Here is a 15,989-nt window from a genome sequence, read left to right on the forward strand (position 1 = left end):
GTGCTTGATACAATTAAAGACACCAAGAATTATGGGAAAAATAAGAAATGTAAGAAAAAAACAACTGAAACAAAGTCAGTAAAATGAATGAGAGGTAAGCAACATAACAAAGCCTAAACTAGTTATAGTACACAGGATATCACAAGCCTAAACTAACGTTATAGTACACAGGATATCACAAACCCTAAACTAACATTATAGTACACAGGATATCACAAAGCCTATTCCTAATGTTATAGTACACAGGATATCACAAAGCTCTAACTGAACACCCTAATCTTACAATATGTATTTACAAAGCTAACTAAAGTTATTGAACCCATTTAACTGAAAACAAAATTAAGATAAGAAAGATAATGAAAATGGATAACAGTATCACAGCTTATCAGTCCAAAGGTGGCAGACTATAGTAAAAATATGTGAACCCACTAACTAGAGGCCTGATGAAGGTCAACTCAGTATAAGAATGATCAATCTCCCAACCGCGTCTAAGCCAATAATACCACCACCTACTATCACCACCACCTGAAGTAAGTGCAAATATAAACTTCAGTGAAATCTAAAAAAACATGTGAAAAACAATAACAGTAAGTTATCACTTGCAACTGGTAAAGTAGGGAAAAATACATGAAAAACATCTGTACTTTGTATGAAATTTAAAATTAGCAACATGGGAATAGAGCACAAACAAAAACATTGTGACAAGAGCATTGTCAAACAAGAAGCAACAGTTTGTTAGTATCATATAGATGGAGCCACACAAATACAGATAAACTGTACTCTTATTGGTGGAGGGTTGTCACACAATGATTCTGAGAAATGCAGCTAAACCACATTTGATGCGTTGAGTGCATTGAAAGCTCAAGGGTTGTGGCATGCAAAAAACATTTTCCATACAGAAAGCAGTACTGAACAATAGTTTTAAATGTAAAAGAAAGTTAACATATAAATAAAAAAGACATCCTAGTTCTCAGTATGAGACAACCGTTTAAACTTTTACCTTTTCTTTAAAAGTATAAATCATAAGATAATCTTGCAAATGAAAACTTTTTTTTTTATAAATAGTTTTTTGAAACTCATTTGTTCAATTTTAAGACTTTTTGGTCTCACAAAATAGATGGAGAGATGACATACAGCTATTTGTAATTATTAAATTTGTAAATTTGATGCATTTCATTTTTGTTTTAAATCCTACATTGCTAAAATGTGACAAAGACCTCTACAAAGACATGTAGAGTAAATAAATTCAAGCACACAAAATGACTGCAATATACAAAATATTTTTTGAGCCAGTTAACGTTACCTGATGTGAAGAAACCTTTTCATCCTGTTTCTGATTTATGATGACATTACCTAGAGTATGATCCTTTCTACAAGGGCCAGGTGGCATTTTGATTAGGAACCTGCAGTTTGGTTATTTCAGGAAAGCAAAATATATTAACATTTGTGCATACAATTTTAGCATGTGAAAACAATGAATATCAAATGACTCTTAATTATAAATACCAAACATATCAAAATTTGTAAGTATTAATTTATGCATTGTAATATTTTCAAACTATGTGTATTATGCTTTTATGTCAATATTACATCAGTATATCTTGGTTTGAAAAAAAAACATTTCAATTAATACCCCATTGAAAACTTTTTTATTGTTTTACAACTTCTCTAATATTATGAATGACTAGGATGGTTTTGACTAAAATATCTGCCTATTAAAACTAAAATGTATCAAAACTGAGTGTTAAAACACTGGGTGCTCCTAAGTGAGGTAACAAAATTAGAAGAAATAAATATCACAACCCAAAGCAATGTCATCATTTTCTAGATTCACATAATGTAAAATCAAATATGTGTCCACAGTCTGCTTAGATTGAGGTCACAGCTATTATTAAATGAATCAAGTTTCCAGTGTTCCCCAAGGAACTCTAATAACTTGTTTTAATGAATACTAAAAGATATTTTGGCTAATTTGAAAGTTTATTTAAACAAACAATCAATTTAACAGTGCACCAACAAAGCTAAAGTAAGACTATATATATATGCACACACACATATATATAATTTTTTTATAGGAGGTAAAGTTTGGAATTAATTTATTGAACCACTCCAACTAATTTCAGACACTTTCAAATACTGTATAGCCTCAGCTTGAAAACTTCAAATAAATTTATAGCTTTAATAGTTTAATTTTATATTCCTGCAAAACTATAAGTAGTGTCCTATGACTTCCAAAACTATAGAATTTCTATGATTTTTTAGCTCCGTTTGTTGTAACATCTACTTATTGATCTCATTATTACAGCAGCTATAAAAATGTTACATTTTTCAGTAAAATATACAGAGAAATTGAAAATCAAATTAACCTGTAATCAGTGCTGTTACAGTAACATTAATATTACAGAAATACTCTTTATAAACAAACAAGTTATTTAAACCCATACAAAGTACAACTACTTACCTCTGCCTCTTTCTTTTAGATGGTTTGATTCCAGAACCCCCCCAAGAACCCCATCCTGGCAGAAAAAGATCCAAATCCTTTGGTTTATCTTTATTAATTACAGATTTCTTCTCTTCTCTAAAAAAAACAAAAAGAAAGTGTAACAGAGATCCTTTGTAAAGTTATGGCTGTGCATACATATATTTATACTGATACATAAATACCTATATTCATCACACGTAATACCATACACATTTACGCTGATGTGTAAACATCTATATGTATGTATCACATGTAACACCACATATTTATATTGATGTGCAAATACCTATATGTATTCATCACATGTAATATCATATATATAATTTGCACATTTAAAACTCCTCAAGTATAGCATGAAATAATTCTTCTATTTAATTGAAATAAAAATTAAATTTAAAAGAAAAAAAATTTAGACAACACAATCAAGAAAAACAAAAAAAATTTACCCCTATACAGTACTAAGAGTGAAAACAAACACTTCCAATTGCTCTGTCTTGGTGATCTAAAAACTACATTTTCAATATTTATCATTTTAATTCCACTTTGTTTTAACAGTAACAACATAAAACTCAGTTGTAAAATATATGCAACTGTGCATCAGACTGCCTTACAAGATATTTTTACTTATGCATATTAATAATATTACCATACATTTTAACTTTACACTGTATATTTTTACTTATGTATATTTTTCTTAAAATCAAAATTGAAGATCAAAAAGGGCTACTTTTATTTAAATTTACTGAAACACTTCTGAAAGTAAAGCATTGTTACAAGTACATGATTGATGTCATTCGAACATCACTAGACACAGTTATAAGTACATGCTTGATGTCATTCGAACATCACTAGACACTGTTATAAGTACATGCTTGATGTCATTCAAACATCACTAGACACTGTTATAAGTACATGCTTGATGTCATTCAAACATCACTAGACACCGTTATAAGTACATGCTTGATGTCATTCAAACATCACTAGACACAGTTATAAGTACATGCTTGATGTCATTCGAACATCACTAGACACAGTTATAAGTACATGCTTGATGTCATTCGAACATCACTAGACACTGTTATAAGTACATGCTTGATGTCATTCGAACATCACTAGACACTGTTATAAGTACATGCTTGATGTCATTCGAACATCACTAGACACAGTTATAAGTAAATGCTTGATGTCATTCAAACATCACTAGACACTGTTATAAGTACACACACAATATCATTCAAATGTCATTATCAGATGCTGTTACAGGTACACACCTGATTTAAATGCACAAGTGTCACAAGCACACACTTGAACATATTCAAATGTCATCAACAGACATCATTACAAGCACATACTTGAACATATTCAAATGTCATCAACAGACATCATTACAAGCACATACTTGAACATATACAAATGTTATCAACAGACATCGTTACAAGCACATACTTGAACATATACAAATGTCATCAACAGACATCATTACAAGCACATACTTGAACATATACAAATGTTATCAACAGACATCGTTACAAGCACATACTTGAACATATACAAATGTCATCAACAGACATCATTACAAGCACATACTTGAACATATTCAAATGTTATCAACAGACATCGTTACAAGCACATACTTGAACATATTCAAATGTCATCAACAGACATCATTACAAGCACATACTTGAACATATTCAAATGTCATCAACAGACATCATTACAAGCACATACTTGAACATATTCAAATGTCATCAACAGACATCATTACAAAGCATACATACTTGAACATATTCAAATGTCATCAACAGACATCATTACAAGCACATACTTGAACATATTCAAATGTCATCAACAGACATCATTACAAGCACATACTTGAACTCATTCAAAACATCATCATCAGCAAAGGCTTCTAGTATATTCATTCTGTGTTCATCTTCAACTTCATCTATTGCTTCATCACCTCCATCAAGCAGCTGTGGTACCTGTGAGTCAAGATCTTGAGTTTTAATGCAGATAAAGTTATGTGGATCAATCTGGACTTTAGAATCCCTGGCACCTTCTCTACTGTTTTCAAAATGGTTAGAAGTGGACTTAATAATTTTTTTATCAGAACACATTCCAACCGGTTTAGATGGTGGTTCTGACATGTCCTCAAAATCTTCTAGTGTTTTCTTCTGTGCCAAGGTTTCATTAATTAAGTGTTCTTCCATGTCAGGATCTTTCTCTTCATTTTCTTCATCTTTATTTATTACCTCATTACTATGAATATCCTTCCTTCCCAATGACAATTTCACGTTTTCCCTGGAGCTTTTATCCTTCACTCTTTTCTTTCCAAGTAAATCAAATATATCATCAATACTTTCTGAATTTTTTATCTTTTTATTTTTCTGCTGCTTCTTGGATATGAGACTATTTAGATGTTCTAAACTGTTAACAGATTGAGAAGTTTTGTTTTTAGAGTTCTGCTGACAGCCACCATCATCTTTGGATTGTTTGAGCATGCCATCTTGACATGTTTCTTCTGAAACACATTCTTTAGGTCTGATATTATTACATTTGTCTTCCTTTTCACAACTTTCTTCTACTTTGTCATCCACACTGTTTAATTTATTACTTTTTAAAGAGGCTTGTTTTAACCATGGATTTGAAGATGAAAAAAAGTTATTCACAACAGAATCAGTGGACTTGTTCTCTCCCGAAGTGTGGCCAGCTAGATGAATCTCTTCCTCTTCACTCTCTGATGGTGCCACAATTTTCTTTGTCAAATGCCGGCTCAATTCCAACTGCTCTCTCAACTGTTCCCTGCTCTGTTGGGGGAAAAAAATTAATGTTTTAAAGTTTGGTCCACTGACTGTGATGTTCATACACATACAAAGAAGCAAACCATCATCTATGACTACATCTTTAAAAACCAGGGACCAATGGGATAAAAAAAAAGTAAAATAAGTAAGATGATTCATGTCCCATTGGAAGTTAACTTTGGTACCCAATATACAGTTGGATAAGACTAATGCACTTGGGGTAAAGTAATAGCCAAGAAGCTTTTGAAACTTCATATAATTACAATTTTACACTCTGACTTTATTTTTGGTTGAACAGAGAAGACTGTACAACATACCTTCTGTAGGTTTACAGAATACACATTTTTATTTATTGAAATATTTCACTGGATCATGTTAAAACACAACTCAAATGAACCATGTATTGGATGGAAGGGTTCTTCCATGTCATATGAAATACATTTGCATATTGTAAAATTTGATTGTATAAAGTGACAGCAGATCAGAATGTTGTCTAATTTGAAAAAAAAACAAAAAAAAACTATACTGGAATTCATATGACTTCATCCTTAAACAAACAAATCAATTTTTATTCTATATTTTAAAAGTAATATTTCCATAAAACCACACTGAATACTTTTATCTGAGATATCAATTCTAATAGAAAAGTTAGCATATATGGTCACTTATAAAATGTGCAATGACTTTTGTGTGAGAAAAGTAGTCAACTATTCAAAAGAGTTTCACCTTTGGATTTTTTAAATTAATTTCTTTTGAAATATATAGAATTTACAAAATCATACACCACTTAGAAAATGTTAACTATATGGACATATAATTACTGAAATGACATAACAAACAGCTAAAAACCAGAAAACATATCTATTGCTCTTCAATTTTTCCATACAATTGCTATCAATTTGGTACACTGGAAACAGATTTATTCTCATTAAATACTATATTTTCTTAAAAAAAGATGGTTTCTAGACAAATTTTTCACTTTTATCAAGGTAACCTACAGTTTAGGTTACAGTGCCAAATTACTTAATGTTTCAAAGTCTGGATTAAGAAATTATATCAAAGCTTGAACCTCAGATGATCTCTTCCAAAATAACAGTATTCAACCACTGAACGAAACTTGGGTAATATTTGAGATAAAGAAATTAAAATTACAAATTGAACAATTCAGCTACAGGCTATACAACAAGTTAAACTCACTTGTTCATCATATTTAGCTCTCAATTTTTGCTGCTTTGCCCATTTTCCTGTGTTCCTGTGCTTTAATGTCACACGTTCCTAGGGAAATATTAATAATAATAAAACTAAGTCAAAAATTATATTTCAAAAAATAACTTAGAAAAAGAAACTTTAAATAATAAACTTGTTACTTCTACCATTTTGTCTAAACAACAAACATCAAACCATGTTTACATGATCTATATTATTACTGTGAACTTTTAGCAATATGTTAAAAATTACTGTTCTAAATAACTTGTAGCTAATGGTGACCAACTGTGTCAGTATTTTCACATGCATTAATTCAACAATTAACAACTGAATCATTCCTCATGATTAAAGTGAACTGTTTCTATATTTTTATCAGAATATATAGCACACACCTTTGAGTACAGAATAACATTGTGATAAGGATGTTTTCTCCAACATTACTTTCATTAACGTAACATCTAACGTGTCTGAGTTACACTACCAATTTTTACTAATTAAAATCATCTTAATTATTTCTTTAAACAGTTCATATCAAATGTGTGCAATTTTAACATCTTCTAACTCACAATACATTGCCCAAGAGGTATTTTATTCAATACCCAAACTCATCAGGAGGGCTACATGACAAGATCAAAGACTATCAGAAAGGCTGTTTACATGTACTATCAAAATATTTGAAGGTTAAGGTTCAATTACCTGAAAGCTGTTTCTCGAATGTCTTCACCAACATTCAACAAGAAAACCAAACCATACTATCTACTATACTTATTTTCAACACAATACTAGCCACACTGTGAAGAGTGGAATTGGTTTCCATTCAAAGCTACACACTAAGAATGAAACCACAAAACCAGACTATGAGAAGAGGTATTAGTTTCCATTCAAAGCAAGCAACACACTTAGAATGAAACCACAAAACCAGACTATGAGAAGAGGTATTAGTTTCCATTCAAAGCAAGCAACACACTTAGAATGAAACCACAAAACCAGACTATGAGAAGAGGTATTAGTTTCCATTCAAAGCAAGCAACACACTTAGAATGAAACCACAAAACCACATTATGAGAAGAGGTATTAGTTTCCATTCAAAGCAAGCAACACACTTAGAACAAAACCACACTATGAGAAGAGGTATTAGTTTCCATTCAAAGCAAGCAACACACTTAGAATGAAACCACAAAACCACACTATGAGAGAGGGGTATTAGTTTCCATTCAAAGCAAGCAACACACTTAGAACAAAACCACACTATGAGAAGAGGTATTAGTTTCCATTCAAAGCAAGCAACACACTTAGAATGAAACCACACTATGAGAAGAGGTATTAGTTTCCATTCAAAGCAAGCAACACACTTAGAACAAAACCACACTATGAGAAGAGGTATTGGTTTCCATTCAAAGCAAGCAACACACTTAGAACAAAACCACACTATGAGAAGGGTATTGGTTTCCATTCAAAGCAAGCAACACACTTAGAATGAAACCACACTATGAGAAGAGGTATTAGTTTCCATTCAAAGCAAGCAACACACTTAGAATGAAACCACAAAACCACACTATGAGAAGAGGTATCAGTTTCCATTCAAAGCAAGCAACACACTTAGAATGAAACCACAAAACCACACTATGAGAAGAGGTATTAGTTTCCATTCAAAGCAAGCAACACACTTAGAATGAAACCACAAAACCACACTATGAGAAGAGATATTAGTTTCCATTCAAGGTAAGCAACACACTTAGAATGAAACCACAAAACCAATATGAGGGAGAGATCAGTTTTCAACCAAAGCAAGTTATACACTTAGAATGAAACTACAAATCAACCTGGATATCAGTATAGCTAACTATTTCTTTTGCTGGGTACCCTTAGAATGAAACTACAAATCAACCTGGATATCACTATAGCTTACTGTTTGTTTAGCTGAGCACCCTTACTGTTAACAAAATTTTGGGCAGCAATCCCAACATCTCATGTGATTTAGCAGGGTACACATTAATTACAGTAATAATAGGTACTGATGTCATACAGTTGTTACCGATTTATGCAAGAAAATTGTAAACATCAACAAGAACTAGAAAAAATTTTATTATAAAGAAGAGAATGTCCGAATTGGCTGAGCATATGACACAACCTTTAATAAATATGAAAACAGAAGTACCTAACCATTAAGTAAAGAAGAGAATGTCCGAATTGGCTGAGCATATGACACAACCTTTAATAAATATGAAAACAGAAGTACCTAACCATTAAGTAAAGAGAATGTCCAATTGGCTGAGCATATGACACAACCTTTAATAAATATGAAAACAGAAGTACCTAACCATTAAGTAAAGAAGAGAATGTCGAATTGGCTGAGCATATGACACAACCTTTAATAAATATGAAAACAGAAGTACCTAACCATTAAGTAAAGAAGAGAATGTCCGAATTGGCTGAGCATATGACACAACCTTTAATAAATATGAAAACAGAAGTACCTAACCATTAAGTAAAGAAGAGAATGTCAGAATTGGCATGAGCATATGACACAACCTTTAATAAATATGAAAACAGAAGTACCTAACCATTAAGTAAAGAAGAGAATGTCCAGATTGGCTGAGCATATGACACAACCTTTAATAAATATGAAAACAGAAGTACCTAACCATTAAGTAAAGAAGAGAATGTCCAGATTATTTGAGCATATGACACAACCTTTAATAAATATGAAAACAGAAGTACCTAACCATTAAGTAAAGAGAGAGAATGTCGAATTGGCTGAGCATATGACACAACCTTTAATAAATAAGAAAACAGAAGTACCTAACCATTAAGTAAAGAAGAGAATGTCGAATTGGCTGAGCATATGACACAACCTTTAATAAATATGAAACAGAAGTACCTAACCATTAAGTAAAGAAGAGAATGTCCAAATTGGCTGAGCATATGACACAACCTTTAATAAATATGAAAACAGAAGTACCTAACCATTAAGTAAAGAAGAGAATGTCGAGATTGGCTGAGCATATGACACAACCTTTAATAAATATGAAAACAGAAGTACCTAACCATTAAGTAAAGAAGAGAATGTCAGAATTGGCTGAGCATATGACACAACCTTTAATAAATATGAAAACAGAAGTACCTAACCATTAAGTAAAGAAGAGAATGTCAGAATTGGCTGAGCATATGACACAACCTTTAATAAATATGAAAACAGAAGTACCTAACCATTAAGTATTAGTTAGGCCTTCACATGTGCAATCTATATAATTTGAACCTCATTGCTTATGTACTAGCTTACTCAAATTTTCAATTTTCAAATCATTAGCATTATATTTAGTCTTAACACAAAAACAATGCAGAAATAAAAAACAATTGTACTTATCAAAATGGTAATACATGTTAATTTACCAAAATTCTTTGTCGTTCCAAATCTTCCAGTTTCTCCAGTGCTAGTTCAGGATCTGTTTTATTTAACTCTTCAAACTCTTTTAAATCTTTTTTCAAACGTTCTCGTTTCAATATTCGATGATATCTAATGTAATTTTTAAATATATAGTTATATGCTAGTTTCACATAAATCAAACAAATTATAAAAGTGTTATAATACAGATAAAATGATCTTTCTAATGTCATAGCTTTTCAATGAATCAATAAAAGCACATTCAACAATGTTTTAAACTAACAATTTATGTACCAACCTTTATCACAAAAAAATACAGGCTTTCAAACTTGAAAGACATTTAAATATAAATTTTTTAATTAGAAAGTGAAAGCAAAATACTGCCAATAATTTATACTTATTTATTTGGCCTTCCTTAGAACTCAATGTTTGTTATTCTTAGCCAAAATTAAAGAAACACAAAAAGTAACACATTTGTAACATTGATAACCTAAATACCACATATTGTAACAGTAAGAAATTCATAATTAAGTAATTCTAAAACCTTTTAACAGAAAGTGAAGTTCAGAATGTGGAATAAAAATTGAATCAAATAATTTCTCATACTTTATGGTTTACAGAACAAAATATATAGCAGAAGCCAAACTACTACCAATCAAAATAAATATTTTACATCAGTCTTATAAATAAAAGATATTTTTAGTGATGACTACACTGGAGGTTTTTCTTCTAATAAAATTTATAATTCCAAGACTAGTCTTTAAAATAAGTTACATTCCATACATTTTTGAGCCAGCTAGTACCAATCGTAAGACTAGAAATATTGAGTATGGCTACACTTGTGTTCAGAGTTTTTATTATATATTAAAATTCTATTTACATAACTATTTAATATATAACTAACTATTCCATGGCTTGTCATTTTATATTATCACTGAAAATATAAAAATGTTTATAAATGAGTCATATACTATGCATCTTATTAAAGTCTCCAGAAACTGTATGTCATGAGATTAATTGTGAAAATCCCATATCAAAGTATGGTTACATGGAAGTTGGGAATAGAAACAACAGATGCATGAGTTACACCTAAGTAAGAGGTTAATTTGAAAATTTATTGGTCAAGAGAGAGCAAAAACGAATCTTGATTTGTCCTCACTATTCACTGATACACTGAATAATGGTCAAGCAGATTATTACCAAGTTTTTCTGCTTCAAAATAAACTGATGTTTTCAAATTTCTTTTCTTTGTTTACGAAGAAAAAGTTCAGTCCACTTGATGCTTACACATCTTAGTAGTCATTTGAAAAAATAACATTTGACAAAAGTCCTTAAATATGAGTAAAAACAAGCTTAAATATGAATAAAAATAACCTTAAATACGAATATAAATATCCTTAATTATGAATACAAACAAACTTAAACATGAATACAAACAAGCTTCAATATAATCGGTATGAATCAGCATCAACGTAATAAGTATTGAACAAGATTCAATATAATGAATACAAACAATCTGCAGGGTAATGAGTATGAATTAGTTACATCAATGGAACAGTAACTCAGAATGCAATTACACAGGATTATCACTTCTGACTTTTAGTTTTATTCATTTTTCATTCTTTGTGAAGTTTATGTTTTTGAACTTTAGAAGTAACAATAGTATGTTAAAGAAGTGATCTCAACATGTACAGAAAATACCCATTTGAACACACGATACAACAACAATCATGCTCTATTTAGTACCCCATACTTAATACGCTTTTGAACACGATACAACAACAACCATGCTCTATTTAGTACCCCATACTTAATACCCTTTTGAACACATGATACAACAACCATGTTCTATTTAGTACCCCTGCTTAATACCCTTTTTGAACCGCGATACAACAACCATGTTCTATTTAGTACCCCTTACTTAATACCCTTTTGAACACATGATACAACAGCAATGCTCTATTTAGTACCCCATACTTAATACGCTTTTGAACACGATACAACAACAACCATGCTCTATTTAGTACCCCATACTTAATACCCTTTTGAACACATGATACAACAACAATGCTCTATTTTGTACCCCTTAGTTAATACCCTTTTCAACACATGATACAACAACCATGTTCTATTTAGTACCCTTACTTAATACCCTTTTGAACACATGAAACAACAACAACCATGTTCTATTTAGTACCCCTTACTTCTTGCTTTTTATTTTATTCCGTCTTCTAGCTTTTGCTTCTCTGTATGATAAGAGAGCACGAGCTTTCTGGAGTTCTCTGTGTCTTTCTTGGGCCTAAAAAGTAAGTGTGTGAACAAAGATGATTATTACACAAAACATATTTTTATTATGTATTACATTTCTAGTTGAATCATAATTCACAAAATCTTAATAATAAACAATTAGTCTTATTTAATTTTTCCTCTATGGTAACAAAACTTTCTTCCTTGTAAAAGTGTGTTACACCAACAAGTTTCTAAACACCAAATTTCTGACCAGTGGGCTAGAACTTACAAGAAAAATAAAACTTTTGTTTTTATAGTAATCAGTTGTGTGTTTGACAAGTTTAAATGTTTACTTTCCAGCACATAAAAATAACCAAAAAGCACAGTGGAGTTCAACATAAACGCTTTGCAATTTCAAAATATCAATCCTCAGTTCTGCTACCTTGCCTTCTCCAATCAACAAATACTGTGGAGTGTACAATGCTGGGTGTGATAGATCACACATAAAGTATGTTTTTCAACATTTTCATGAGCTAAAGCATAGAAAATGGAAAGAAATAAGTAAATACAAGTTACATTTTTATTCTTAAACATTCATTTCTTCTGTGTAATCCTTACACCATGACTTGAAATTTCAATGTTTTGGAAAGAAATATATAAATAAATGTAAAAAATATAACTGTACATTTTAACATTTTTAATTAATAATTCTCTTTGTAAGCTAACTGAACTGACCTATACAGATATTACAACTTCAAAAATACTAGACTGTTGAACTTATACAATGAAGAAATACAAAATTGAGGGCATTCTTCAATCAAAGTAAATATGGATGGTAAAAGAAGGTACCAGATCAAAAGAACAGGTTAACCAACTGCCAAGTTTGTATATTTTTATTTTGAAGTTTTCAACCAGCACTCTTCATCAGATCATGGAATTTACAACAAAAATGCATATTGAGAATGTAACAAAATTGTGTTTGTGGGACTTTGAATGTTGAGAATGGAATTCTATGTAAAATTACACTTTTACATAAACATTACATGCCAAAAATGAATGAAATAGAATATTGAAATTACAATTGAAACAAAATATGGAATAAATTAGAATTTATAAGAAAGAAAAGTGTTCATTTAAATCACGTGAATATAGTGTCCCCAGACTATAGGTTAATCTTCTTTCTAGTCATTCTCAATATTTGTTCACAGTTAAATGTTTACCTATAGGCAAGTCTTGGTTTTACAGTTCAATATTATCTAAGTGTTCTTTAGGACTGTTATGTTGAAAGTTGCATTCTTTCCTCATATATCTGTGGTGTGTTTATATGTAGACAGATGAAAATTGTCTCATCCTTGATGTAGCCACCACATTTATTTCACATACATCCATAAACAAACACTCATCCCTACCAAGAAAGAACACACCTATCATATTCCACTTGTATAACACATCATTAGACTAATAAGGAGGTCAAAAATATTATACTTAACAATTACACAATACCTACCACTAAATCTACCATCAAAAACCCACCCATTGTTTCTTAAAATCCTAACTGACAATGACCTTAAACAAAAACAAAATGATACTATAGACAATGACACATGTACACAAAACGTGTGTCACCTGCTCATATTTAAACAAGGAAAAACACAATTTTCAACATAAGACTATCCTTTACATGTGCCAAAAATGTTGAATATTGGCAAGTAATGTGACATTTGTTTTAAGTACGACATTATGTTAACATTTCTTTTACAAATACATTAAGAGCCATTTAGTAGTCATTCAAGTTATTTTTTCATTAAATAAAAATTTACATCACTATACAATTAAATGTTATACATACCAAGTCACAATATTAGACAGTGTGAACAGTTTAGTCATGTAATTCACATCAAATGAACCTTTCAGGTAAAGAATTCCACAGGATATTAAAAGTATAAAAACTATGTTTGTGTGTCAAAAAAGTATAGTGATTTAAGTTTATGAACTAAACTTTAAAATTAAGCTTTCTAATGAGTGAAAATAAAAGGTTGAAAAACACTGTGGAAAGACAAAAATAATGCTAACAATTAACAATAATAATATTTTTCACATTTAATTCTGGTGTTGAGTTACAATTTTTTTTTTTAAGAAAACAAGGAACCAAAACATGCATACTTCCTCCAGGCTCATGGCTTTCAGTGCTTCTTCCTCGGCTTGTGTTAGCTCTTTGTCCTGAGTGATAACATTTGAACTTTCACCAAGCATTTTGGCCACTTCCAGTTCCAGCGGAGTTTTAGTCTATAACAAAAATAGCTTTCATTATGAAAATGAGTGCAGTTTTTGTATTATCTTTGTTGTTGGTGTTAAAAGGGATTAACATAGTTGTGACTTTCCCTTGAAACAGTTAACTTATGTTTTAACTTGGAACAAAACAGTCACAACCCAAGTAAATATGACAACAAAAACTTGGTGAAAAAACAAACACAGCCTAGCTTTAAGAACATTTCAGTCATCTTTGTTGAGTAGTGTCAACTGTACAAATAGAAAGAACATTATAAAAAATAAAAATAACAAGTGTAATTATATTTATTTAGAGTGGTGAAGTCTGTAAGAGTTTCAGATATTTTTATAATTAAAATTTATGCATTTCAATAGAAGTTTAATGTTAGGAAAAAAATGTAAAGCTAAGTTTTGGTTCAGTTTTAAAAGTATTTGAATTTTGTGGTAAACAAAATTATACACTCTCACCAGAAAAAAGGCATAAAACATTTGGAAATCAGTCTTGTCTGTAATCACCCAACTATTGAAAGTAATATAAAGTGCTAATACATGCAACTTTATTATGAAATGTTGGAACACTTCTGCATGCAGTAAAACCACTACAGAGGTTGAATATCTTATATTAAAACAATTTTGGAGCCATAAAGTCATTATAGTCCATGTTGTCACATCCAGCCATGCACTAACAGATTATAATAGACCTGTAGCATACCTTCAATTGCAAAGAGCTCTGACATTAAACTCTGATGTCCAAAGTATAATCCACTTCCCTGTTTACTTTCAATAATCTGTTTAACATTTGAGGGCAATAGTTCATACTACTTATTCCAATAGTCCAATCACACAGAATTCTATATGTACTGCATTCAGCAACTTGTACATCACAACTTAGTATGGAATCTCATGAATCCTAGTATCATTCTTTAACTGCTTGAGGTATGTGACAGTTCAAAAGATATGACATGAAAACATCCAGTGTACGTGCAGCTTGTTTCACTTTTCCAGCTGGAGATTTATGATGTATGAAGCACAAGGACAGATTATGACTTAGATCTTTATGTTTGTGAACTCTCAACTGATACATCACATTAAACTTTGCTTCCCATTGCTGGGGTACAACTTGTTCCAAGTCTCTCTCCAGATGAACCTGGTACCCCAAGTTGATCCATATTTCTTCTTCCCTTTGTTATTATGTACAAGAAATAGCTCTGGCTTTTTAATATTAAACCTTAAATTAAACACATTTTAATGGTTTCATTGCATAAATATTTTGCATCAGAAAGAGTTGTTAATTACTTTACTGTTTCTTATGGTCTTAATTCCATTCTGGTAAGTGGTCAGCTGCTTGGGTCTTCCTTCTCCAAATTATTGTCCTGTACATCATTTCAGTTCCACTGCCTTCCTTTCACTGTATTCTCTGTCTTACTCTACATCATACCTGACATTTCCTATGCTCTTCTCACTGCACATCCTTCTTACTACCTCTCCAAACCATCTCCTCTTCATGTCTTCACTTACTGCTCTTCTTCCCAAAATCCATCGTGACATTTTCATCTTTTCTTTATACATAACTTTCCTGTGTTCTTATAATAGCCCATGTTTCTGCTCTGTAAAGAAA

General features: G+C 31.0%; 1 protein-coding gene across 1 annotated transcript in view; it reads right to left on the minus strand.

Annotated features, from left to right (window-relative positions):
* Positions 1 to 1,281: 1,281 nt before the first annotated feature.
* LOC143223781 (U3 small nucleolar RNA-associated protein 14 homolog A-like) overlaps positions 1,282 to 15,989 on the minus strand; it is a gene marked incomplete at its 3' end in the record, with an annotated part of 41,006 nt that continues 26,298 nt past the window's right edge. Inside the window, 7 exon segments of the mRNA XM_076452200.1 lie at positions 1,282 to 1,403; positions 2,462 to 2,578; positions 4,355 to 5,289; positions 6,481 to 6,558; positions 9,883 to 10,006; positions 12,079 to 12,173; positions 14,267 to 14,389. Coding sequence (XP_076308315.1) covers positions 1,282 to 1,403; positions 2,462 to 2,578; positions 4,355 to 5,289; positions 6,481 to 6,558; positions 9,883 to 10,006; positions 12,079 to 12,173; positions 14,267 to 14,389 — 1,594 coding nt within the window.

Source organism: Tachypleus tridentatus, chromosome 8 (genome assembly GCF_004210375.1).
Source record: "Tachypleus tridentatus isolate NWPU-2018 chromosome 8, ASM421037v1, whole genome shotgun sequence".
Lineage (NCBI taxonomy): Eukaryota > Metazoa > Arthropoda > Merostomata > Xiphosura > Limulidae > Tachypleus > Tachypleus tridentatus.